The sequence below is a fragment of the Halichoerus grypus genome, chromosome 2, assembly GCF_964656455.1.
Source record: "Halichoerus grypus chromosome 2, mHalGry1.hap1.1, whole genome shotgun sequence".
Lineage (NCBI taxonomy): Eukaryota > Metazoa > Chordata > Mammalia > Carnivora > Phocidae > Halichoerus > Halichoerus grypus.
In genome coordinates, this window is record NC_135713.1 from 198,661,010 (window position 1) to 198,687,696 (window position 26,687).

At 35.2% G+C, this 26,687-nt stretch overlaps 1 protein-coding gene across 4 annotated transcripts in view; it reads right to left on the reverse strand.

Moving 5' to 3' along the window:
• Positions 1–4,859: 4,859 nt before the first annotated feature.
• Positions 4,860–26,687, reverse strand: part of ABCA5 (ATP binding cassette subfamily A member 5) — a 126,435-nt gene continuing 104,607 nt past the window's right edge. For all 4 annotated transcript variants that reach the window (XM_078066011.1, XM_078066012.1, XM_036075599.2 and 1 more), the window contains 16 exons: positions 23,575–23,745; positions 22,475–22,588; positions 21,950–22,084; positions 20,319–20,393; positions 19,727–19,818; positions 17,538–17,664; positions 17,115–17,232; positions 16,927–17,018; positions 11,932–12,107; positions 11,069–11,144; positions 10,857–10,951; positions 9,571–9,690; positions 8,342–8,491; positions 7,875–7,954; positions 6,781–6,836; positions 4,860–5,839 (listed from right to left, as the gene is read on the reverse strand). In XM_078066011.1, coding sequence (XP_077922137.1) covers positions 5,732–5,839; positions 6,781–6,836; positions 7,875–7,954; positions 8,342–8,491; positions 9,571–9,690; positions 10,857–10,951; positions 11,069–11,144; positions 11,932–12,107; positions 16,927–17,018; positions 17,115–17,232; positions 17,538–17,664; positions 19,727–19,818; positions 20,319–20,393; positions 21,950–22,084; positions 22,475–22,588; positions 23,575–23,745 — 1,785 coding nt within the window. In that variant the 3' untranslated portion in view covers positions 4,860–5,731. The remainder of the gene's footprint in view (positions 5,840–6,780; positions 6,837–7,874; positions 7,955–8,341; positions 8,492–9,570; positions 9,691–10,856; positions 10,952–11,068; positions 11,145–11,931; positions 12,108–16,926; positions 17,019–17,114; positions 17,233–17,537; positions 17,665–19,726; positions 19,819–20,318; positions 20,394–21,949; positions 22,085–22,474; positions 22,589–23,574; positions 23,746–26,687) is intronic.

The following is a 26,687-nucleotide window of genomic DNA, read 5'->3' on the forward strand; positions in this document are numbered from 1 at the left end:
AGAGTGATGTTGGTGTGTCCCTCACTAGCACATTCCTTGTTGCTTTTAACTTAATAACCCTCGACTGTGTTCTCCAGTCTCATAGTAAACCTCACGCATGCCCAATTTTCTGAATCTTTTCACTCCTTTTTCATCACGTACCATGGCTTTTTGGCATTTGTGACATCAGATGGGTCACTGCTTTTTCTATGCTTCTAGGAGCTATTTTAGCATGTTCACACCTCCTGGGGTTCTTGGCAGGGTGTTAAAAATCCTGCATGCCCAAAAGTGCTCCCAAAGAAATATTCTTTCTTATCTAACTTTATGTTTGGCACCACTACATCAAGTACCCTCAGAATCCAATCCTATGTATACTGTCCTAGCTCCTGTGGGTAGATATGGCGAGGTCCTGCAGCTCCTGCATGGGACTGTCCCTTTCTTCCCTCAGCAAACCCCGCATAACTTTGGCCAAGTTATTTTATGACTTAACCCTTGTTGGATGAGTGAACCCTTGTTGGATGAGTGAACATCAACTAAATAATAATTACACAAGAATCATGTGGTGAAAAAAACTACAAGCCAAAACATAAACAAGAAAATCAGCTTTCAAAGTATCTTCTCCTACAACTATGGGACAGACTTTATATTAATAGGTAAGAATTAGATAAACTGATCCAAAGCAATGATATCATTCTGTTAGTAAAATGACCACAGTATTATGGTTAATGCACATGTAAGAACTACAAAACAAAAAGGAAAATAAAATTGCAATCCAAGTGAGGGATTCATTTAGCTAGTCTTTAATTGAGAAAGGTACGCTATAGTCACAACACAGAACTTGAAAAACCCTATTATCATAAATTTCAATGAAAACTAACAATAAAACTTAAGTGATATCTTGTCATAGAGAAAAATATTGGGTCACAAAAACCTGAAACTTAGTTAAGGCACAGCTGAAAGCTCAGTCAAAGCTTGAACATAAAAGAAGGGCCACCTGGACAGCTGCCGGTAAACTCATAATCCAGATTTTACGCTCATATTAGCATTTGGTTTACTTCATAGATAGTCCCTGATCCGTTCCAATCATTAACTGAGCAACCTAACCACCATCCATGTCTTAATTTCCAGTTATCAAGAGGTAAACTTTGGTGACCTGAGATGGCCCTTTTATTAGTAAATGTGTAACCCTGGGCAGATATATGTGTAGAGATGGTGGAAAAAAATTACTTCAAATTATTATATTGACACTTTTTTTGAATCCTGCATTTATGCATGTGTGGAGTGAACCTTTTAATCATGTAGTTTTGTGTATGTTGTCCATTTTTAAGATGTTTGAAATTAAGTTTATTTGCTTAATTAAAAAAGGTGATTAGATTTGCAAGCGTATCTTAGGTTCTTGGGAAGAATTTGTCCATTAAATTTAAAATCTTGTCCAAGTGTTTGGGAGAATCAAAGTTATTCAAAAAATTCTAAGGAAATTAATAAGTATATAAGTAGTGTTAAGTATTTGGGAATAATTTAATCTGTTAAATGTAATAAAATGTAAATGAAAGTGGTTGCTTTATATTTTCACAAAATAGAACTGAGATAAAAAGATCTACAAGAATACCCTATTTGGGGCGCCTGGGTAGTTCAGTCGTTAAGCATCTGCCTTTGGCTCAGGTCATGATCCCAGGGTTCTGGGATCAAGTCCCACATCGGGTTCCTTGCTCGGCGGGGAGCCTGCTTCTCCCTCTCCCTCTGCTGCTGCCCCTGCTTGCTCTCTCACACAAATAAATAAATAAAATCTTTAAAAAAAAAAAGGGAATACTCTGTTTAAGCTTAAATTATAAATGTGAATTAAAACACAAGTACTGTCAATGTTCCCACTGTACTTGGAAACTCCCAACAGATACTAAAACAATAATTACTAACAATCTTAGTGCCAGGTTTTTTCTTCATTTTTAATGAGTCACTCGTTATTCATTTATCAACACTAAATTTAAAAAAATCCATTTTAGTATACAAAATGAAAGGTTATCTTAAATGTTCAGTTCTTAAAACTTATTACTAATATAATATTTATTTTTCTTGAAGAGTAGCATTGAGAATTACTTACATATAACACATTATGAATAAAAAATAAGTGAACTTTTACCTTAGAAGAATAGCTGATATAAAAATTATTCACCTGAGAAATCATTCTTTCATTGTATGTAATATGTTCTTTCAGGAGAGAAAATGAAAAATGGATGTTAGCAATATTAAAAATACATTAAGTTATGATAAGCATTCCTATTTTTCAAAAAACAATGCCTATTTATGAAAATACAGAATGGTATTTCATCAAACTCATAGTACAATCAGAATGAAATGTATGACCAAAAGAACAATAAAAACAAGGACATACCTACCCTAAGTAGAATTAATTGTGCTCCAATAAAAGTGTTAGTAACACTAGCAAAGCATTTGTGCTATTATAGTTACATAAGTATTGATCTTCCCCCTACTAGATTGTAAGATCTTACAGGGCCAAAATGGATAGTCATCTTTCTATCCAAAGAACCCACTGCTTGAAAGATCGTCACTAAAACGTTCTGTTGAATTAAATTTCTCCAAAAATATTTTAATGATTAAAATCAAAAATATTGATTTAAGGTAGCTTGTGCCAATTTAAAAGAAAAATGTTTTTAAAGAAAACCTACAGCCTTTTGTTGTTCTCTACTGAAAATGAACTCGAAAAAAAATTAAGAGCCCACAAAATGAAATGTAAAGTACACTCACATAGTGTTTTCATTGTTACCATCTGCTTGGTTCCTAACAGCTGCAGACAGAGGTTCGCCTTATCAGTCAGTAACCAGAGTCACTCAGTAAAATCCAGGCTTTACTTTTAAAATTTGATTGTAGGCAGAAAGTATAAACTAGGTGGTGCTGTTTTTTCCAACTTTTGCCTAATGTATGTATTTATATTTATTATTGGTATAGAAAAAATTTTAAGATCAGTAATTTAAGACATTTTGAAATAAAATGTGTTCAAAAACATGAACTGTCCACTGTAAATAAAGATAAACTTCCTATTTGACTTTTTGTCTCCTTTTCTTCACCCCAATTACCCTTGCTTTCCTAAGTATTAGTTAAATTATACTTCTGGAATTTAAATAAGAACTCTAAAAACTTAAACTTCTGATTAGGAAAGATTTTACTACTGTAAAAATGGAATATTCCTACATATAATTTAATTCATGATCAAAATATATTCACTCTATGTAAAAACTAAAAAAAAAATAATTCAAGTGTCTTTAAAAAGATTGCTTACAGGAGCACAATAGTCCAGTAACTGAACAAACATAATGGATAAGAACATGATTACAACTACTCAGCACAACCTCAACTTTCACTTCCCTTTACGTTGGTCACATGTTCATTCACAGATGTACAGTGAATCATTGTGCAGAAGCAGGTAATGTTCTCGGTTAGCAAAGCTCTATTTAAAATAACATATTTTCCTCAGTATAGTCAGGTCCTAAGAAACTACCTTTTCAGTGACTGTCCGAGATCGCTTTGTTTCTTACACTGAGTTTAAGTACTCCAGGCAACACACGGCTATGAAAACATACCCCAAAAAAGAAGCCCCTGGGTATTTATATGAATACTAGATACTGAAAGGTATCTCTTTAAATTTATGGCACCATTTAGCCGTGACTTGCTTTACAAGATGCAATGTGCTATTTAATTATCTACAAAGGTAAAGATTTTCTTTCAAATGCATCTTGAGTTGTATTCATTATGCAGTACTAAAGTTCAGTAAAAGTCACAATTTTATTACTAAAGATGTAGAAGTGAGATTCTCAGGTGAAGAATCCAAAAGCTTGGTATTATGAGGCAAGTGGCTGTTAGCTGCTGACAGAACATTAAAAACTAGTGCCAACTAAATCTTACAAGGAGAAATAACTTAGCTGTGGGTTGTAAAATCCAAGCACAGACCGTAAAACAGCTCATTTAGATGAGCGACAGATTAGATCAGATTATCTCTGACTGACAAGCTATCAGAGATAGCTGGAAAAGTAGGTATCTTTAGGAATGTGTGCAGCAGCTGCCAAAACAATGGGGGGAAAGTATCAGTCATGGACCTTGCTCAGAAAGGAATGCTATTTTAAATCAGCTGCTAGAGCCTAAAACCACAGATGTTTTATTACACAGTAGTGTTAAAAGTTCATTAAGTTGGGGCGCCTGGGTGGCTCAGTCGTTAAGCATCTGCCTTCAGCTCAGGTCATGATCCCAGGGTCCTGGGATCGAGCCCCGCGTCGGGCTCCCTGCTCCGCAGGAAGCCTGCTTCTCCCTCTCCCACTCCCCCTGCTTGTGTTCCCTCTCTCGCTGTGTCTCTGTCAAATAAATAAAATCTTTAAAAAAAAAAAAAAAGTTCATTAAGTTTACCTAAGTTAAAGAGTTAACAGTATTTCAGTAAAGGATTTGGCTATTTAAAGTAACTCAGTACCAAATTCTTCTGTTGTTGCTGTTGTTTTTTCCGACTCTTTATAATGCAAAAATCACACTCCCAACATATTTGTCTTTGCGAGTTAATAACTTTCATTCATCTGGTTGAAATAGAATGTCAGCTGGTATTATTTATATTACATTTTACCTATAGTCCACACATGGGTTCTACAAGGAAGTATTTCCAAGATTACATTAACCATAACCTTACTTCAACTCTGACAGTAAAATTCTGGTTTCTCATTAAAGTGAATTACGTATAGTTTACTTCTAATCCTTAACTTAATCCCCAAAGGTTTATTTATCTCCCACCATGTTCCAAAGTGAATCTGAAGTGAGTTACTAAGTAAATCTACACAAACTTTAAACTATAAAGGAGAGATTCAAATAAAGTTTACCAACAAAAATGATTACCCAACAAATTATTTTATTCTATAATATAACGTGCCCTTTGGGAGAAAGATGACAAAAAAAATTTATATATTCCATGAGGGGTACAGGAAAAGGTATGGCCGATTCTTCCAACTGTGTAGATGATGTCATTCTAACCGCAATCAGGCTATTACATAATAAGACTCTAGACAAAGTCTTCCTTTAATTATATTATAATTTAAAAACCTGTGAATTTTATTGTAAGCAAAAGAAATGTTTCTTCAAAGATCTAAATCCCCTATGTCTAACATCACCTAATAGAACAGGGTCTCATTTCATTTATGATGATGAATGAGTGCCACCTAGCAGATGTCACCTGCAAACTCTACCTTCACGAAGACTACCTGGTATTTATTGCTTTCTGGGATGCAACCTCCTCTCAGAGTTTCTTTAGAAATTGAAAAGGAGAAGCAAGAAACTTTTGCTTTATATTTCTTTTCTATGTATTATTTATGTATTAGTTCTTTTTGTTTAGACTGGGATATCACATACTTACGTAACAAGATGGTTTAAATTTAAAAATAAAGATAACCGTTAAAGATAAAATTATTCTATCACTATTTCTTTAAATCATAAATTTAAAAGCACTGTTTTTGAAAGGTAAGAAAGCAAATATTCGACCTCACATACAGACTACAGTTCAATATACTTCATGTACAAACATGCAGTTTCAATTTTTTATATACAAGTTTTATTTAAAGAAAAGCAAAACACAAAACCACAGCATTTCAATCAAGGAACTTAGGAAAATCCCAAGTGCTTTCATGGTTCTTCAGTTACCACTCAAATAATACACCTTTTAAGCCAGAGTTAAAATAAATAAATTCAGTAAGCAGACTGAACTGCTTCAAAACACTACTCTGTCTTCCTGTGTTCTTTCCCACCAAAGTGTGCTGTTTAAAGTTCCACAACTGCTATCTTCTTCCTCTTGTTCTTTAGTGAGTTCTACAAAAACCTAAATGAAAGTAAATAAATGAATACAGTATTCTGTATTGTAATTATCTCAAATAATTTTTAATTAAATAAAAAACACTGTAAGGCTACATCTACATACATTAACCATTCAACTATCAAGAGATATGTTGGCATTAATATTATTTAAACAGAATAACCTCCTTTAATCACATACAAAGTTGAATGCTATAAGGATTAACAGATTGTTTTTTGATAAATATATAAGTAGCAGTTATAAAAAATAATTTATAAATATTTAGCAATGTAACTTCAGATATATGAAATAACATCAAAAACACCCATTTTCTTTACTAAAGAAACAATATTGAGTTTTTCAAAATAAGCAAATGGAGAGCCTAAAGTTGTTTAAGATTATACAAAGTTTAGGCATATTGTATAACAATTTGTCTCTGGTTCATAAACACCCTCCCTCTCCAGTATAAATCTAAATAATTAGGGGCACCTGCGTGGCTCAGTTGGTTAAGCTTCCAACTCTTGGTTTCAGCTCAGGTCATGATCTCAGTGTCCTGAGATCAGCCAAGCCCCATGTGGCTCCACTCTCAGCGGGGAGTCTGCTTCCCCTCCCCCTCTTCACCTCCCCTCACTCGCACACATTTTCTCTCTCTCAAATAAATCTTTAAAAATAAATAAATAGGGGCGCCTGGGTGGCTCAGTTGGTTAGGCGACTGCCTTCGGCTCAGGTCATGATCCTGGAGTCCCTGGATCAAGTCCCGCATCGGGCTCCCTGCTCGGCAGGGAGTCTGCTTCTCCCTCTGACCCTCCCCCCTCTCATGTTCTCTCTCTCATTCTCTTTTTCTCAAATAAATAAATAAAATCTTTAAATAAATAAATAAATAAATAAATAAATAAATAAATAAATCTAAACAATTAGATATCACTTTCTTCTATAAAAAAACTTTTAAAAATTTAACTTTATAGTACCTGTTCCAATGTTGCTTGAGAAAAGCTATATTCTTCAATGGCAAAAGTATGTTTAGCTATTAAAATATGAAAACAATATTTAACTTATTAATATTTCTAAAGAATAAAAATGGCAGTAACTACTAAATGGCTAACAACCTGTTTAAAAAAAAAAATTCTGTAATCAACTCATTTAAATTTGAAGCTGCCAAAACATGCTCCTTTCCTCTATCTTTGTTCCCTGAGGCACCCTATCTGCAGCCTTACTTCCCTCACCTTGCCCTTTCCAAGCATCTCCTGTTTACCCTCCTCTGTCTTCCTTACTATGCCTTTTCTCATGACTTCTTTGGCTCCCTGCTCCCTATCTTCCCTTCCCCAATTTCCATTACAGCCTGTTCTGAACTTCTTGAACTAGATTCTGGATTAGTTCTTATGGCCATATACTTTTTTTAAGTTTATTTCAGATCCTTTTGCAATCTATTCTAACCTCAAATTTTCTGGCTTCCTATTCATTCCTGTAGTGAAATTCTCCCCAAGCTTTATTAGGTTGTTTCATAGTTTATAAATTCCATAAAACAACTTGAGTATGAATACCTGTTCCATCCAGGAGCTTACCTCTCATGACTTGCTACCAGAATATCTTTATCCTACCAACCATTTATTTTAAAATATGTCAAGTTTCAATAAGCTTCTTTAAGCTTTTAGGAATGTCCACATCCCTACACTATGGATTTTCCTCTCCCCTCTTCTGCTGCCACTGAAGTCCTGCTACCATTGTTACTTCTAGGGCCTGATACCAAGTAAGGGTTCTGGAAACTCAATGCTCTCACTTCTGAAATGAACCACTGAGTGCTAATTAAACTGAACTTTCTTACAGATGCAATGTGAAAAACCATGGTGATGTCAACTAAAATAGTAAAAGATTTACACTATAATATAGCTGACCTACTAAACCTCTACAGTGTTAGTATTTATCCTATGTCTTACATTAAATTAATAAAAGGTTATCTTTTTATTTACAATAGCTTCCACAATAAACAGTCCCAATTTCTAAACTTGAAAATAAAATTCTTTTATAAATTGAAAGCTACCTTACAATGTTTTTCAAATCTTACCTTCTTCCAACTTAGAAAAAGATTGTGAAAGAGATGGAACATCTTCCTTAGGAATCTTATAAGCCAAAATAGAAGAAAAACTGGAAACAGATAAAATATAGAAAAATTTAAGAATGACTACTAATATGTTCTAAAGCTAAAGTTCAAACTTTATTTAAAGTTCAAAATTAAACTCCAACAACTTATTTTGATACATATTTAGAAAAAAATTGTTTTAAATCTTAAAATATTCCATGCAAAATAACTCTCTCATTACTACTGATATGAGAACTTTTAAAAGTTTAAATACTATTGAATATTGCAAGATCTAACACTAAGTTAGATATAAAACTCCAGTTATCAGACTATGTTATTAGTCCAATACTGGTGATATTAACAGACCTTTTTTTTCTAATCCTTAATGCAGTCACCAATTTTTACGATTATTGCTCTACAAAAAAATATAACTAAATTATTAAAATCTTTACCTCTCCTGACGGCTTGCATTTGGGAAAATATACTGAATTTCTCTTTGAAGGCGGTCTACTTCTAGGTTTTCTATCCACTCCTTTAACTTTATTTCCAAAAAGTAGCCTTTTCCAAATTTACTCTTCAGATGCTGGACAGTCCCAATACATCTGTAGTGATTTTTAAAAGAAAGCTCAGACATAAAATGACTTGACAGCTTCAAAGAATGATTTCTCAAAGAATGATTTAAATTAAATGTTTGATGGGATACTTTTAAATGTATAGAGAAGTTGCAAATATAATACAGAGAGACTCCATATACCCCTCACCCAGTTTTAGTTTCCCTAATATTATGATCTTATATAACCATGGCGCATTTGTCAAAATTAAGAAACGAACACTGGTATATTACTATTAACTTCATATTTGACTTTATTTGGATTTCACCAGTTTTTCACTAATGTCCTTTTTCTGTTCCAGGATCTATCCAGGATACACACTGCACTTAGCCCCCACGGGTCTGTGATAGTTTCTTACTCTTTCCTTCCTTTTTTACCTTTGACAGTTTTAGGAATTTGTCAAGTGTTTTGGCAGAATGTCTCTCAATTTGGAGTAGTCTGACAGTTTTCTCATTAGACTGGGGTTAGGGGTTTTGGAGGAAATGCCACGGAGCTGAAGTACCTTTCCTATGACATCCTATCAGGGGTACATGATATCCACACAACGCTGCTCTTCAGTGAAGTTACTATCGTCCTCCTTCCATACATTAGAAGGGACTGGCTAAATTCAGACTACACTTAGGAAGTGGAGAATTACCCTACCCTCCCAGAGGGAGCAGTATCTACATATACTGTTTGGAATCTTACCATAAGGAAAATTTGCTCTCCTCCCACATTTATTTTATTTATTCAACCATTTATTTATAAGAGTATGAACTTGAATTACGAATATATTTATTTTATACTTTGGATTACAACCCAATACAATGCCTAGCAATTTTTTAAAATAACAAATATCATGCATGAAAAACAACATTCCAAGTTGTTGAACCATTAAACTAATTACAAATGCAAATTAGCTAGCCATTTCTTAGAAATAAACTAACACATTTCCAAGTAATTCTACAGAAAGCTAATAGTCAAAAACTCAAGTAAGGACACTTTTTTTTGGCATTTAAATTTATTATTGTTAAGTTTCTGAAATGATTATTCAACCCCTTCCCCCAACGGCATGCCTTTGAGACATTTACCTTAACTGCCCAGATACCATGACGGCTACCCGGTCACAGACAGCTTCTGCTTCCTCCATATAATGAGTGGTCAGAATAGCAGCCCGCTTTTTGTTTTTAAATGCAGTTCGAATTGCTCGCCTATAATACATATGTAAAATAAACAGAGTAAAGCATCTGAATATTAATGAAAATCTAACTATTTGGTTAATTAAAATTTATCAATATCTATTGCTATAGTTATCACATACTGCCCAACTACGATTCTTTTAACTTCTTTTCCTCTATTTTTGAAAGTTTGTCAAATAAACAGAAATTCCATGACTTCAAATGTTTCTATGCATTAAAAAATAAATTATAAAATTTGATGCTCTTTCATGTTATAACTAAAATAGCCATAAAATCATAGGGAAAACTTAATATGCTTCTACCCCACACCTCACATTTTATAGACATGGAAATGTAGGCTCAAAGAGTTGGTCAACTAACTAGCACCATGAATTCCTAGGTGTTCCAACATAAACTCAAGCCAATGTTATGAGAATTAGAATTTATGTTAAATGACTAGGAAAAAATCTTTTAAAAGCCATTCAGGGCACCTGGGTGGCTCAGTTGGTTAAGCGACTGCCTTCGGCTCAGGTCATGATCCCTGAGTCCTGGGATCGAGTTCCACATCGGGCTCCCTGCTCAGCGGGGAGCCTGCTTCTCCCTCTGACCCTCTCCCCTCTCATGCTGTTTCTCTCTCACTTGCTCTCTAATAAATAAATAAATAAAATCTTAAAAAAAAAAAAGCTATTCAGACAGCAGTACTCTTTATCTTAATAATTACTCATATATTTATTTTTATTCTGGAATAAATAAAATATTATTAATATTTCATGAAAGTATAAAGTATGATAAAGTTTAAGTTTATGGCAGGGGCGCCTGGGTGGCTCAGTCGGTTAAGCATCTGCCTTCCGCTCAGGTCATGATCTCAGGGTCCTGGGACCAAGCCCCTCGTCAGGCTCTCTGCTCAGCAGGAAGCCTGCTTCTCCTTCTCCCACTCCCCCTGCTTCTCTTCCCTCTCTTGCTGTCTCTCTCTCTCTCAAATAAATAAAATCTTAAAAATAAATAAAATAAAATTTTATGAGATTCTCTAGGTATCAACAGTAATTAATTTTTAATTACTATTTTGTCATTTGTGTAAGATTTTAAATCAATATATATAACTAATATAAATCCATTAGTGATAATAAAACAAACTATTCTTTTATTCTAAAGTATGAAATAGTATACCATGTCTCAAGTATCTTTAATGTCATACTCACCACATGTGCTGTTTGGCTTTAGGATCCATACCTGTAGATGGTTCATCTAGCAGGGTAATGTGAGGATTCCCCAGCATACTCAGGGCAAAACACAACTAGTTAGAAAGAAAATGTGGAGGGGACTAATAAGGCTTTGCATAAGAAATTTTATGAAGACAGTATCAGGCTCTCAACTATGAATAAGACACACATATATCTGTTAATAAAAGTACCTTTCGCTTGATTCCTGCAGGTAGTTTCTTTATAGTTTTCTGAAGATGTTCTTTTAAATCAAGTGCATTTGTTATCCTGCAAAATAGGTAATACAAAATGATTGTATTATCACTCACTGTGATCATTCACAGTTTTTTTTCTAGAACACTCAGTTGGAACTTACTATATAATTAGACCTCCAATTTACATCTCTTTTTTTTTTAAAGATTTTATTTATTTATTTGACAGAGACACAGCGAGAGAGGGAACACAAGCAGGGGGAGTAGGAGAGGGAGAAGCAGGCTTCCTGCTGAGCAGGGAGCCCGATGCGGGGCTCCATCCCAGGACCCTGGGATCATGACCTGAGCCGAAGGCAGACGCTTAACGACTGAGCCACCCAGGCGCCCCCAATTTATATCATCTTAAACAAATCACTATCTTAATAAAAAGAATCACTTTACGTTTGACATTTATAGGTATGTTCACCCTGTAATTAAAAATAGAAAAACTACCTTTTTATTTTTATAACTATCATTATTCTGTAAAGAATATATGAAAAAGTAATGACCATTTTCTATTAAAAGTATGATCACAAAAAATGCTTTTAAAAATTAAACTTTTAGGGGCGCCTGGGTGGCTCAGTCGGTTAAGCGGCTGCCTTCGGCTCAGGTCATGATCCCAGGGTCCTGGGATCGAGCCCCGCATCGGGCTCCATGCTCGGCAGGAAGCCTGCTTCTCCCTCTCCCACTCCCCCTACTCTCTCTCTCGCTGTCTCTCTGTCAAATAAACAAATAAAATCTTTAAAAAAAAAAAAAAAAAAATTAAACTTTTAAAATGTGAAATGTCAACCTTTCTCTGGGTAATAAAAAGGTTTTAATTTTACCGATTTATGACTTCTTTCATGTCACTTGAGCTCATTCCTTTCACAGCTCCATAAATTTCAAAATGTTCCCGCAATGTAATATCTGGCCACAGTGGGTTTATCTGAGGACAGTATCCCATATACTTAATGGAATCATCATCTTCAGTTGGTTCTGGAGAATAATCTCCAAGAAATACCTACAGAAATACAAACCAATTTTAAATAACTTTTGGCTTAATTTACATTGTGAAGAAGTGGTAAGTGAATTAATTCAAACTCTTTCCCAGAACCAGGGTAATAGTAAGTCAAATTTTTATTCCTTTTGATGAAGAAAGGACATACATAGCTAAGTCAGAGTTCAGTGACATGGCCCAAAAGGGCGATCAGGAATGCAGGTTGATTGAAAAGGCAAACTCCAATTTTAACTAGGATGATCAAAGGACCTCACTGGAAGGCACTATTGGTGCCATGGACGTAAAGCAAATTTAATCATTTGGATTTTTACAGGGTAAGGAGTACCCTATAAAAGGAACAGTTAAGGCAAAAACCCAGAGAAGAGTGTGCCTGGCATTTTCCAGGAAATCAATGGGTCAGTGTGGTTGGTGTAAAGTAAGGAAGGGGTAGAGCAGCAGAAGACAGGATCAGAGCAGTTTTGTGAAGTTTCCACAAAGTGGTGATATGCTTACAATCAAAGGCTAATTAATGGCAGGGTCAATATTAGCTCCTATATCTCCTGAAGTTAATAAGATTGTCTTCTACAGATCAGGTTGGCAGCAGATCTGTCCACTGAAACCTGGCAGGCCAGAAAGGAGTGGAAGGACATATTCAACGTGCTGAATGGGAACAATATACAGCCAAGAATTGTTTATCCAGGTTGTTATTCAGAATAGAAGGACAGATAAAGAGTCTCCCAGACAGGGGCACCGGGGTGGCTCAGTTGGTTGAGCATCTGACTCTTGCTTTTGGCTCAGGTCATGATCTCAGGGGTCATGGGATCAAGCCCTGAATGGGGCTCCACATGCGGTGGGGAGTCTGCTTGGTGGTTCTCTCCCTTTACCCCTCCCCCACTCTCTCTCTCTCTCAAGTAAATAAATCAATCTCTTTTTTTTTACAAAGGAGTTTCCCAGACAAACAAAAACTACTTTTATTAGTTCATGACCACTAAACCAGCCCTGCAAGAAATTTTAAGGTGGACTCTTTGAGTGGAGGAAAAAAAAAAGAGCAAAAGCAACAAAGACTAGAAAGGACCACAGAACATCACCAGAAACACCAATTTTACAGGTAACACAATGGCACTAAATTCTTATCTTTCAGTAATCACTCTGAATGTAAATAGACTAAGCGCTTCAATTGTAAGACAAAGGGTATCAGAATGGGTTATTCTTAATTTGGTTTGGCTACACATTTCTCTGTGGAAGTTGATTATCTACAACTCAAATTCATTACAAGGAGTGAACCCATGAAAATATGAGTATTAAGAGCTTACTGAAAGGTGTCAATAAAGCTGTAGGTTCACCCACACACAAAAAAACAAGATCCATCTATATGCTGCCTACAAGAGACTCATTTTAGACCTAAAGCCGGAGTAGTCACACTTCCATCAGACAAACTGGATTTTATTTTTTTTAAAGATTTTAATTTATTTATTTGACAGAGGGAGAGACAGCGACAGCAGGAATACAAGCAGGGGGAGTGGGAGAGGGAGAAACAGGCTTCCTGCTGAGCAGGGAGCCCGATACGGGGCTCGATCCCAGGACCCTGGGATCATGACCTGAGCCGAAGGCAGACGCTTAACGACTGTGCCACCCAGGGACCCCAGACAAACTAGATTTTAAAACAAAGACTGTAAAAAGAGATGAAGAAGGACATTATATCATAATTAAGGGGTCTATCCATCAAGAAGATCTAACAATTGTAAATATTGATGCCCCCAACTTGGGAGCAACCAAATACACAATTCAGTTAATAATAAATATAAAGAAACTCATTGATAATAATACAATAAGAGTAGGGACTTTAACACCCCACTTACAGCAATAGACAGATCATGTAAGCAGAAAATCAATAAGGAAACAATGGCTTTCAGTGACACACTGGACCAGATGGATTAACAGATATATTCAGAACATTTCATCCATCTTAAAGCAGAAGAATACACATTCTTTTCGAGTACCCATGGAACATTCTCCAGAACAGATCACATACTGGGTCACAAATCAACCCTCAACAAGTACAAAAAGACTGAGATCATACCATGCATATTTTTAGACCACGATGCTATGAAACTTGAAGTCAACCACAAGAAAAATTTGGAAAGACCACAAATACATGGAGGTTGAAGAACATCCTACTAAAGAATGAATGGGTTAACCAGGAAATTAAAGAAGAAAAAAAAATACATGGAAGCAAATGAAAATGAAAACAGGACAGTCCAAAACCTTTGGGATGCAGCAAAAGCAGTTCCAGGAGGGAAGTATATTGCAATACAGGTCCACCTCAAGAAGCAAGAAAAGTCTCAAATATACAACCTAACTTTACGCCTGAAGGAGCTAGAAAAGGAACAGCAAATAAAGCCTAAAGCCAGCAGAAGGTAAATAATAAAGATTAGAACATAAACAATATAGAAACAAACAAACAAAAAACCAGTAGAATGGATTAACAAAACTAACAGCTGGTTTTTCAAAAGAATTAATAAAACTGATAAACCTCTAGCCAGACTTATCAAAAAGAAAAGAGAAAGGACCCAAATAGATAAAATCATGAATGAAAGAGGAGAGATCACAACCAACACCACAGAAATACAAACAATTATAAGACAATGCTATGAAAAAGTATATGCCAACAAACTGGGCAACCCGGAAGAAATGGACAAATTCCTAGATACCTACAAACTAACAAAGCCAAAACTGAAACAATAAGAAATAAAAATTTTGAACAGACCCAAAACCAGCAAAGAAACTGAATCAGTAATCAAAAATCTCTCAACAAACAAAGTCCAGGGCTGGATGGATTCCAAGACATTTTAAGAAGAGTTAATATCTATTCTCCTCAAACTATTCCAAAAAATAGAAATCGAAGGAAAACTTCCAAACTCATTCTATGAAACCAGCATTACCTTGATTCCAAAACCAAAGACCCCACTAAAAAGGAGAATTACAGGCCAATACCCCTCATGAACATGGATGCAAAAATTCTCAATAAAATACTAGTGAATCGAATTCAACAGTACATTAAAAGAATTATTCACCACGATCAAGTGGGATTTATTCCTGGGCTGCAGGGGTGGTTGAACATTCGCAAATCAATCAACATGATACACCACATTATAAGAACCATATGATCCTGTCAGATGCAGAAAAAGCATTTGACAAAATACAGATCTTTCCTTGATAAAAACCCTCAAAAAGTAAGGATAGATGGAACATACCTCAATATGGCCTTCGTATAAAGGCCATATACAAAAGACCCACAGGTCATCCTCGATGGGGAAGCTGAGAGCCTTTCCCCTACAGACAGGAACAAGACAAGGATGTCCACTCTCACCACTACTATTTAACATAAGTCTTACCTCAGCAATCAGACAACAAAGAGAAATCAAAGGCATCCGAATTGGCAAGGAAGAATTCAAACTTTCACTATTTACAGATGACATGACACTCTATGTAGAAAACCTGAAAGACTCCACCAAAACATTGCTAGAACTCATACATGAATTCAGCAAAGTTGCAGGATATAAAATCAATGTGCAGAAATCTGTTGCATTTCTATACACCAATAACAAAGCAGCAGAAAAGGAAATCAAGGAATCCATCCCATTTGCAACTGCACCAAAAACAGTAAGATACATAGGAATAAACCTAACTAAAGAGGTAAAAGACCTGTACTCTGAAAACTATGGAAGATGCTCAACATCACTCATCACTCACCATCAGGGAAATACAAATCAAAACCACAACGAGATGCCACCTCACACCTGGCAGAACGGCTAAAATTAACAACACAAGAAACAACAGGTGTTGGCAAGGATGCCAAGAAAGAGGAACCCTCTTGCGCTGTTGGTGCCAATGCAAACTGGTGCAGCCACTCTGGAGAACAGTTTGGAGGTTCCCCAAAAAGTAAAAAACAGAACTACACTGTAATCCAGCAATTGTACTACTAAGTACTTACCCAAAGGATACAAAAATAGATTAGAAGGGGTACATGCACCCTGATGTTTACAGTGGCATTAACAACAGCCAAACTATGGAGAGAGCCCAAACGTCCATCAACTGATGAATGGATAAAGATGTGGTGTCTACACACACACACACATACACACACACACACACACACACACACACACAGGAATATTACTCAACCACCAAAAAGAATGAAATCTTGTCATTAGCAATGATGTGGATGAAGCTAGAGTGTATTATGCTAAGTGAAATAAGTCTGTCAAAGAAAGACAGTATTTACTGTATGATCTCATTCATATGTGGAATTCAGGAAAGAAAGCAAATAAACATATGGGAAGGGGGAAAAGAAAAAAAGGAGACAAGGAAACAAGCTATAAGTGACTCTTAATGATAGAGAACAAACTGAGGGTTGATGGAAGGAAGTGGGTGGGGGGATGGGCTAGATGGGTGATGGGTATTAAAGAGGGCACTTGTGATGAGCACCAGGTGTTGTATGTATGTGACGAATCACCGAATTCTACTCCAGAAACCAATATTGCACTATATGTTAACTGACAACATTTAAATAAAAAAAATAAGATTGTCTTCCATTAAGTAGGTAGGCAAATCACCCATGCATGTAATAATTATAAAAGCAGAAATACTGTCTATGTGTGCATCTGCATGTGTGAAAATTTTATTGTGTACATTATTTTCAAAGATAACCAAAAAGATAATAACTTGATTAAGCTATACTAAAAATTAATACTAAAAACATAAAATCCTAATCTGCCATTAAGAAATTTATTTTAACTAAAAATGTAAATCACAGCATCTCCCACACCCTTATATATCATACCTGGCCTGAAGTTGGTTCAATATCACCAACCAGAATATTGATAATTGTGCTTTTGCCTGCACCATTTGGACCCAGTAGCCCCAAGATCTCTCCTAAAGAAATTGAAAGAAAAATTATCATATATAAATCAAACTAAAAATGGAAATAACTCTTCTGGAAAAATTATTTAAGAAAAAACAAATACCAGCCTTTTTTCACACAGAAAGAGACATATTTAGTTGCCACTTTCTTTACTTTTCTTGTAAGAAGAAAATCTTTCTTGTCTTCATATTCTTTATGCAAATTGCTGACCATAATGGCTGGCTTCTAATAAGGGAAATAGGATTTAAAAAGAGAATAATAAATCAGATATACCTATCATGAAATGACAGGTTGTCCATAATTCATGTCCATATATCATATGAACTATATTCACTAATAAGAGGTATTATGTAAATAAATATCCATTTATGACTGAAATAATGGCTTATTCAGAAGTAGACAAATATTTTTTCAAAGACTTTTTTTCATATTGATTCATATGAAAAGAAAAGTATTTTTCAGATTAATTCCTGTACATGAGGAACTGATCACTTCACATTTAATAAGACTTACGATAAAGACTAAATTACCTCCTCACAACACTGGCAACTTATTAGCTCTTTGACCTTCAGTCTTTCAGCTTTGACATCTTCATCTTCATCCTCATTGTTCGGTGGTTCTGGATACTTCCTATTTTTGGACTTTGTTGAAAGAGTCCTAAATATATAAAGATAATAGATTTTCAAATAACTAACAGAGTAAGAAATTCAAGCACTCCACGGAGAAAAGACCGAAAAAATACACCAATCTGAGATCTGTGATCTTATTTCTGAAAGGTGGAATTACAGAGCTATTTTTCACTCATGGATCCATTTGATGATATTATCAGAATTCATTCATTTTTCAACATCTTATATGACTGGTATGTGTCATGCACTATTTCACAAAAAGATTTTAAAAAGCATGTATCCATCCCTCAAAGAATTTACAGTCTGGGTATAAATGACATGTCCCGGGCAGAGTGGATATAGAGGGCTGAACTCAGAACTCACAGGAACACTAGAAAAGTAGGCAGAGAAAAAAGTGCTTTGAAAGGAAATTTTGAAGTGTAAGAGAGGTAAAGAGGTAAAACAGGAGTTGACATTATGGACAACAAAGGAACAAGAGAAAAGTATAAGAAGGAAGAAGTCAATCACACTAAAGTAGCAGATGAGATGAATAAGCAAAGCCTACTTCAGGAGACACAGAGGAAATCATTAGTCACCTTAATGAAAATAGCATGAGCAGAGAAGCAAGTGCAGAGACCAAACTGCAGGGACGTAAGGAGTGACTGGGAGGTGAGGAACTGGGAGTGGAAGCTTCTTGGTTATGAAATAAAAGATATACGGGACAAGAGCTAGAGAGATTCAAGCTTAAATGAGATTTAGGAGTTCCGATGTCTATTAGTTTGTTTTATACAAAATCCCTCCCCAGAGAAAAATACCCTATTTAGATTCAAAGGGGAAAGGTGGAGAAAGAGAAAATAAAATTGACAGAGCAACGTCCTTAACTTGACAGAATAAATGAAGACATGGATAACAGAAGGGGTGTCTCTCCCTCTGGGACTAGAAAAAGGCAAAAATGATGAAAGAGGTGGACAAATTTGTAAAAATTTCTAATTAAGTGCTTTTGTTTTCAGAGATGGCAAGATCATCTACTGAGAAGTAGAAAACGAGGTGAGGTGAACTGGAGAATTTGAGGAATACAAAGAAGGTTTGGGATAACTATCGAAAAGAGGAAGAAAATGGGGTAACAAGTGTTAAAACAAAGCTGAGTTTATGCAGGATAAATACGTGGTATTAACAAACTGCACTTCTATGTTAATTTTCTCCAGCCTGTAACTAGACTTAGCAAAAATTATGAGTTTTAGCAGACACGTCAAAGAAATACAGAAGTTGAATAGAGGGTGCTGAAAGAGGGTGAAAGTGATGAATCACGTGAGTGAAGCTGAATAGAGAAAAGGTGAAAACAGTGATTAGTGGATACATTTGAAGAACAGAAAAAACTCAGGGGTAGAAACTACAGCAGGAAAGTCCAAAAAGACTAATAAAATAAGACAGCTGGAAAGATGAAGTGTTACTGGTACTACAGGACACAGATGAAGTGAAGAGCAGTGATGGCAGGGCTCTGACCCAAATCAACACGTGAGACACAAAGGACACAGAAGTCATGAGTGCGGAGAAAATCAGAAACTGAGGAGTAGGATGTTAGAAAGGTTATCTCAGTGGAAGCTGATTCTCCCCCAAGATGACAGCAGGAGAAAGAAGGAGAGCCAGATGCTAAGTCGTCAGTGGATATGGGGAGAATACAGTGGTTAATAATATGTTCACAGCAGCATTATTCATAATGGCCAAAGAACAGAAACAACTCAAATGTCCATCAACTGATGAAAAGATAAGTCAAGTGTGGTATTTCCATGCAATGGAATATTACTAAGAAAAGAAAAAAGTAATGAAGTATTGCTACATCATGAACCTTCAAAACATTATGGTAAGTAAAAGAAGCCAGACACAAAAAGACTATATATTGTAAAGTTCTATCTATATAAATGTTCAGAATTGGCAGATCTATAGCAACTAGATTAGCAGCTTAGCAGTTATACAGGGCTGGGGATATGCGTGAGAGGGGCCATGGATGACTGTAAGGTTTTTTTTGAGAGTGAAGGAAATTACCTAAGACTAGATTATATACTATGTAAACTTACTAAAAAACATTAAAACTTTTTAAAAAATTAACTGACCTGAAAAAAGGATCCTTTCTTATTGACCTGCCTCCATATTTTTTCTCATAGTACTGTAAGAGGAAAATCCAGAGTACACACTGCAGGTAAGGCTACAAGAAGAACACATAAGAGCTCATGACTCAATCTTTTTTCCCCTATATCAATAGAACAAAGACCACATACATCAGGTTCCTTACCATCACCAAAATAATCATTATTTTCTTCACATGTCATATGAGTTAAGAATTTTAATGGAAACCAACATAGATTTTTAGTAAAATAATCCTTCACATATTTTTCTACCTCTGTAAAGTTCATTGTTGTCAGCTTCATAAAATATAATCAAAGGAGAAAAAAGTTGTTTTTGTTTCTAAGGAAGCCAGAGTTATAATTAAATAGAATAACGTAAGAGAGCCAAATATATTAAAATGGACATATTCAATAAATGTATTACCACCAAAATGCATATTGGATGGCACTAACACACTGGACTTTTTGAGGCACCTTCATTCTTATGCAACACGGTAAAAACTAAAAAGAGAGTTAAAATCATACAACCAAACTGCTCTTAAGGTAGCATGCTAATGCCAACATTTTTGTTATTTCTTACCGATATAACAGCCACCAAAAGCCTATCCCATGGATTATAGGTGTCCTCATTTTTTCGAATATTCTTCCAAGAAATCTAAGACAAAAATTTTTGAAAATTGATATGCTGCTGTGGTAAGATGACACAATGGTATTTGGTCTTTGACGCAGTTCCCAGGACATAGCTCCTAGCTCCTAAACACCCTTGGAGAGTGACAGAGGTGACAGGAGCCTCCTTTGTTATTTAAAGTAGGCCCAATCAACCAAAACAGTTTATGTTACAGAGGAGACGGAACTGACGGATGGAGGGACGGACGGACAGACAGAGGACAGGGACAAACCAAGTGATTAATTAGAAGATGGGAACTTCCAGCCTCATCTAAAAGGGAAAGGGCCTTGAAGACTAATAATCTCATTGTGCCTCTGTAATGGAACCTCCATAAAATCCTCCGTAAATACAGGGTTTGGAGAGTTTCCAGGATGGTGACCACATCCACATGCTGGGAGAGTGGCACGCTCAAAACTCCATAGGGACAAAAGCTCCAGTACTTCGGACCATTCTGGACTTTGCCTTCCCTATCTCTTAATCTACTTATTTGCATATGCAATATAATAAACTGGTAAAAGTACATAAAGTGTTTCCCTAAATTCTATAAGCCATTATAACAAATTATTGAACCTGTCAAGGGGTCATAGGAACCCTGGATTTGTAGCCACATCAGACACAAGCAGTGGTTACCTGCGGATCCACTACTTGGATCTGGCATCTGAAATGGAGGGAGGGGGGCGATCTTGTGGGACTGAGCGCTTACCCCTGAGAACCCTGAAGGTAGCCCTGAGTCTGCATTAACTCCAGGTAGTTAAATATCAGAACTGCTTTATGTGAGGGAAAAACCCACACATTTGATGTCAGAAGTGTTGTGAGTAGTAGTTTTCTTTTTTTGAGTAGTAGTTTTCTTATAGCTGCAATGTGTAGGAATATTTAGATTAAAATGCATTTTGTTCAGCAAACATGTATTCTCTATACATAAGTTAGCTATTAATATTAATAGCTATGATTTCTACTTAGATTAAGATCTTCCCCACACCAAAATATTTCTATCTGGGGATATATAAATTAAACATATTAAACCAAAGCAAAAAAAAAAGTGGGGGGGAGGGAAGGGTCAGTGTGTAGAATTAAATCAGTAATCATTCTAAATCAATAATTCATCATTTAATTTTTTTCTAATCACATGCAAATTTTTTCAATTATCCAGGCTTAATTAAACTAACATTTTATATTTTCTTTGGAAAAAAGTCTCTTACACTTTATTTTCTCTCATCCCTTTATAGCACAATACATTATTTAATCCCTGAAAAACTCCCCCAAAACAGATACTGACTGAAGTCAGATCATACTTGGAATTTCTGTACATACTTTTGGGAATCAAAGAACAGGTAATGGACATACTCCTCCTTTGAGATTTTACGGCTTAAAGACATGCATGAAAAGATTTCACAGTAATCTTAAACTGCTGCTCGTGCTCTTTCTCTCGCTATCTCTCTCTCTCTCTCAAATAAATAAAATCTTTAAAAAAAAAAAAGAACTAAGATCTCAAAGATTAGACAGTATTTATGCTTTACAAATATTAAAACACGTAACAGACCTACCTTTATGAAACAAATCAGACAACCTAGAAGTGGATAGATTGGAATGACTATGGAAAAGGTATAATGAAGAACAGCCGTAACTGTGTATCCCATAAAGAACGTTATTTCAGTGATTACAATGCAAGCCAACGCTGTCTAAAGGAAAAAAATGAGAAAACAAGTAAAAAAGTATTCAGCAATTTCATACAAACTCACTTGTAAGTTTGTGCCTCAGCATTTATTACGTTTTCAATCCTCTAATGAAACATGGAAGCACAGAGGATACTCAGCGGGGAAGCACCAGGCCCAGCTGTTTTGACACTGGCTCCTTGCCAGGTGATTCTTAAATGCCTTCAGTACCATCCCTTTGTGGAATGGATGATGCAGAAGACAAATATACACATAAAAAGTGCTGCCTGCCATCAACCTAAGTTCTGTACTTAGAAAAGACACAATAACATTTTGAACATAATCTTGAAAGAGTTCATGACTTTCAAGTAAGCTACTATGAAAAGCTGGGGTGAAATAATACAAAACATGACTTACCACAGAATAGATAAATGACCAAAACTCTTTGGTATTTAAAATTTTTTTAAAAGTGAAGGAGGTAACATAGGTAAACAGAATGACTGATGGAACATAACCAATAAGGCAAAAAACCTGTAAAACAGAAATGTGTATTTTTATGTAAAAATATGAATAGCTAGTAGTATATATGATACAAAACACCAGTTGTATCAAAATATTAAGGAATGATTATTCTTCAAATTTTATTGCTCAATCACTCCAAAAACTGAAATTGTAGTTACTTGAGGAATTACCATGCACATTCTTCCTAAATCAGTAAAACTCATACTTTTAACTACTTGTTAACACAATCCTGAATAAGTAATTTACACTGAACACTATCTGTAGTTCTTTTTTATGCCAGTTGAAAAGCTGTCTCTAATCATGTTATAAAAACAAGTATACTAGCTGGTTACAACTTTATCCTTCTTAATCAACTATTAGCTACCATTTCAATATACAGCATTCAGTGTATTTGGTAAATATTTAAGAAAAACATTTATTAATTTATAAAGCAGAAATTAATATGTAAAGTCAGTATTATCTCTGGCAAAATGATAAAATTACTTTCAGTAACCCCAACCTCACCTAGTTCTATTTTCCCTTTTTCCTAATATAAATCATTCACATGAAGGGTCTAGTATCAGTCATATACATGTGAACACGAATGTAAGCCATACTCTTCCTTAGTATTTTAAGTGATATTTTAAATTATGGAATAAAAGTGCTTCTTTGTGAAATTATTTTCAGACATAGAGACAAGGAAGACATTTTAAGGAAGGACTGTTCAATTATTCCTGATTACATACAAGTATGCAGTCTACAGAAAAGACCACCTCAGTCTCAAGGAATTATTTCATAATGATAGCTAGTTGTTGTTTCTTAAAAAACCACTTACAGTAATATAAATTGCATTATCAGTATCATATACAATAATTAAAATAGATACTGGTTCTACTTTCTATAAAAAATTAATATTCAAATTACTTGACGAACCACTTGTCATGTTTATAAATACTTAGTTTTTTAAAATAACATTTCATTTATAAATAGCATGAGTGCAAGTAATGTTAACTTACCACAGAAAGGAACTTTATAGCATAAAAATATAATCCATAATGAAATGCAAATAAACTTCCTAGCATCAAAATAAGAACGAGAAAAAATAAGGGGATATCAACAATAGCTTGTCCAATCCAATATGCAGATGGCAAAAGCCCTGAAAGTTTAAGTTGGGTATAAGCTTTGATCTACAAAACAAAAAGAGGGAGGAGGGAAAACTGATTATAATTGTAAACACTTTACACACAAAAAACTCTAGCAAATTATTGTGGAACTCTTCATTTTACATCAACAAAACAATACAGGTCACATTCCAGGTCTCTAGGTAATAAAAACCCTCCTACAATTAAATATAAATTCCATATAGTCTTTAATTTGGCTCAGTTCTGAGATGTAACAATTTTGACAAAATTTTTCAGAATCAGAATACAGTAGAATTAAGAAACACGAAACTAAAATAAAGCAAAAGGTGTCATGGGAGTTATAGCTGTGCAAACAATAAGCAGCCAAAACAATGTTGCTTTTACAACTCTGGAAGTAGATGAAAGATATGTCTAAACAGAAAATAGATTCTCATTTTTAAAAATTAACCTTTCATGAAAACACTAATAAACTGCCAAGTGTCTTTGGGATTTACATAAGGCTTTCAGCTGAAGTGTGAAACTCTGTACTCATAATTCATTTTTAGCCTTTTATATCCTCCTGTGTAGTACAAAAACATAAGTTGTTATTACTACAAGTAATTAGCATTTTCATGTATACAAACAGTAAACTTAAATGAGCTGAGTTTTCCCCTCTCATCCTCTCATTATAATTTGAAATTTTAAAAATCTTTTATAAATCCAAATACCTAACAAATTTACTCAGTTGATTTTTGGCATCTATAAAAACATATACTCCTAATAATTAAATATATTATAAGAAAGAGCTAGCCATAGAGATAACAGAAATATGGAATATAAAGATTAGTTAAGAAGAAGAGAAGTGATAAAAAATGGACAACTTTTGTGTTCAATGAATTATAAGAACAAAAATATAAACAATATAAGAAAACATAAACCCAATCAAACAGAGTTATTCTGGATCATCCATGCTTTTGTCATTCATATAATGCTGGTGGGAACATAAAACAGAATATCCACTCTGGAAAACTGTTTGACTATTTCTTTTAAAACTAAACACGGAATCACCATATGACACAGCAATGGTACTCTTGGGCATTTATCACAGAGAAATGAAAACTTACGTTCACACAAAAACCGAACTGTAAGAGACGATGGACTCTGAAAAACAAACTGAGGGTTCTAGAGGGGAGGGGGGTGGGAGGATGGGTTAGCCCGGTGATGGGTATTAAAGAGGGCACGTTCTGCATGGAGCACTGGGTGTTATATGCAAATAATGAATCATGGAACACTACATCAAAAACTAATGATGTAATGTATGGTGATTAACATAATAAAAAATTAAAAACCTGTACACAAATGTTCATAGCAGCTTTATTCATAATAGTCAAGAACTGGAAACAATCCAGATCCACACCATGGAATACTACCCAGCAATAAAAAGAATGGACTACTGATACATATAAACCAATTAAATGAATCGCCAGGGAATTATCCTAAGTGAAAACATCTAATCCCTCCCAAAAATAAGTTATGATTCCATATATACATTCTTGAAATATCAAAATTACAGAAATAGAGAATAGATTAGTGGTTGCCAGAGGTCAGGGAGGGGGTGGGTGTGTGGGCTTGAAAAGGGCAATAGGAGGGATCTCTGTGGTGAAGCCACTGTTCTCTATCTTGACCGTATCAATGTCAATATGCCAGGATTTTACTATTATACCACAGTTTTACAAGATATTACTGAGGTGAAGTGAGTAGGATACAGAGGATCTCACTGTATTATTTAACACCTAATATGAATCTACAATTATCTCTAAATAAAAATTTGAGTTAAAAAACATTTAAGTTGAAACAAAAGAGAAAAGTGCAATTGTCTAGTAAGTTTTATATGTCAGTGGTGGTGTTATGGGTATTTTTTAATTTTCTTATGCTTTCCTACGTTTTTTTTAAAGATTTTATTTATTTGCCAGAGAGAGACACAGCAAGAGAGGGAACACAAGCAGGGGGAGTGAGAGAGGGAGAAGGAGGCTTCCCGCTGAGCAGGTAGCCTGACATGGGGCTTGATCCCAGGACCTTGGGACCATAACCTGAGCCGAAGGCAGACGCTTAACGACTGAGCCACCCAGACACCCCAGCTTTCCTACATTTTTTTTTTAATATTTTATTTATTTATTTGAGAGAGAGAGAGCAAGCGCACAAGCGGGGGTGGGGAGGGGCTGAGGGAGAGGGAGAAGCAGACTCCCCACTGAGCAGGGAGTGCCACTCGGGGCTCGATCCCGGGACCCTGGAATCATGAACTGAGTTGAAGGCAGACTCTTAACTGACTGAGCCACCCAGGTGCCCCTTTCCTACATTTTCTAAATTAGAACAATGAATATAAATAACAGAAAAAAAATGAATATATTTTTAAAATATCTCCTGAGACTCATGTATTACTTTTCCACTAAAGAAAATTACTAAAATATGTAATTGTCTGCTCTGAGACTTCATTATTTGTCACACTGGGTAAATTAATTTAGACAACTCTGCTTCCACTGAACTAAGAAGACATGTGGAAAATGAGAATTTTGATTACAGGAGTAAGAGAGGGACAATGTCAGCAGGGTAGAAGGGTGGAAGGCTTTGAACAGCCAAGAGACCATACAAGAGCACCATGTGCTTGAGGACAGAAGAGAAAGGAGGAGAAAAGAAAGTAAAAAATACCGAATAACCTCGGTACACATAGCAATTTTTCCTACGCTCTGGTGATCACAATCATTATCTACCTATTTTTTTCATTTAGCAAAAATTAAGTACCTTGTACATTTAACACATTCCATTAAAGGTTAAGGGGCAGAGGCAGGTTAGTGTACCTGTTAAGAACATAAGAACATCTCAAATGAGATGAGACAACATGGGCACATGATATGACCACTCCCATCCCCACTTCCTGACCTATAAATAAAGTCGGTAACATAAAACTTATATCACAATCTTGTAAGGATTAAAGGATGTAACTTTTGAAG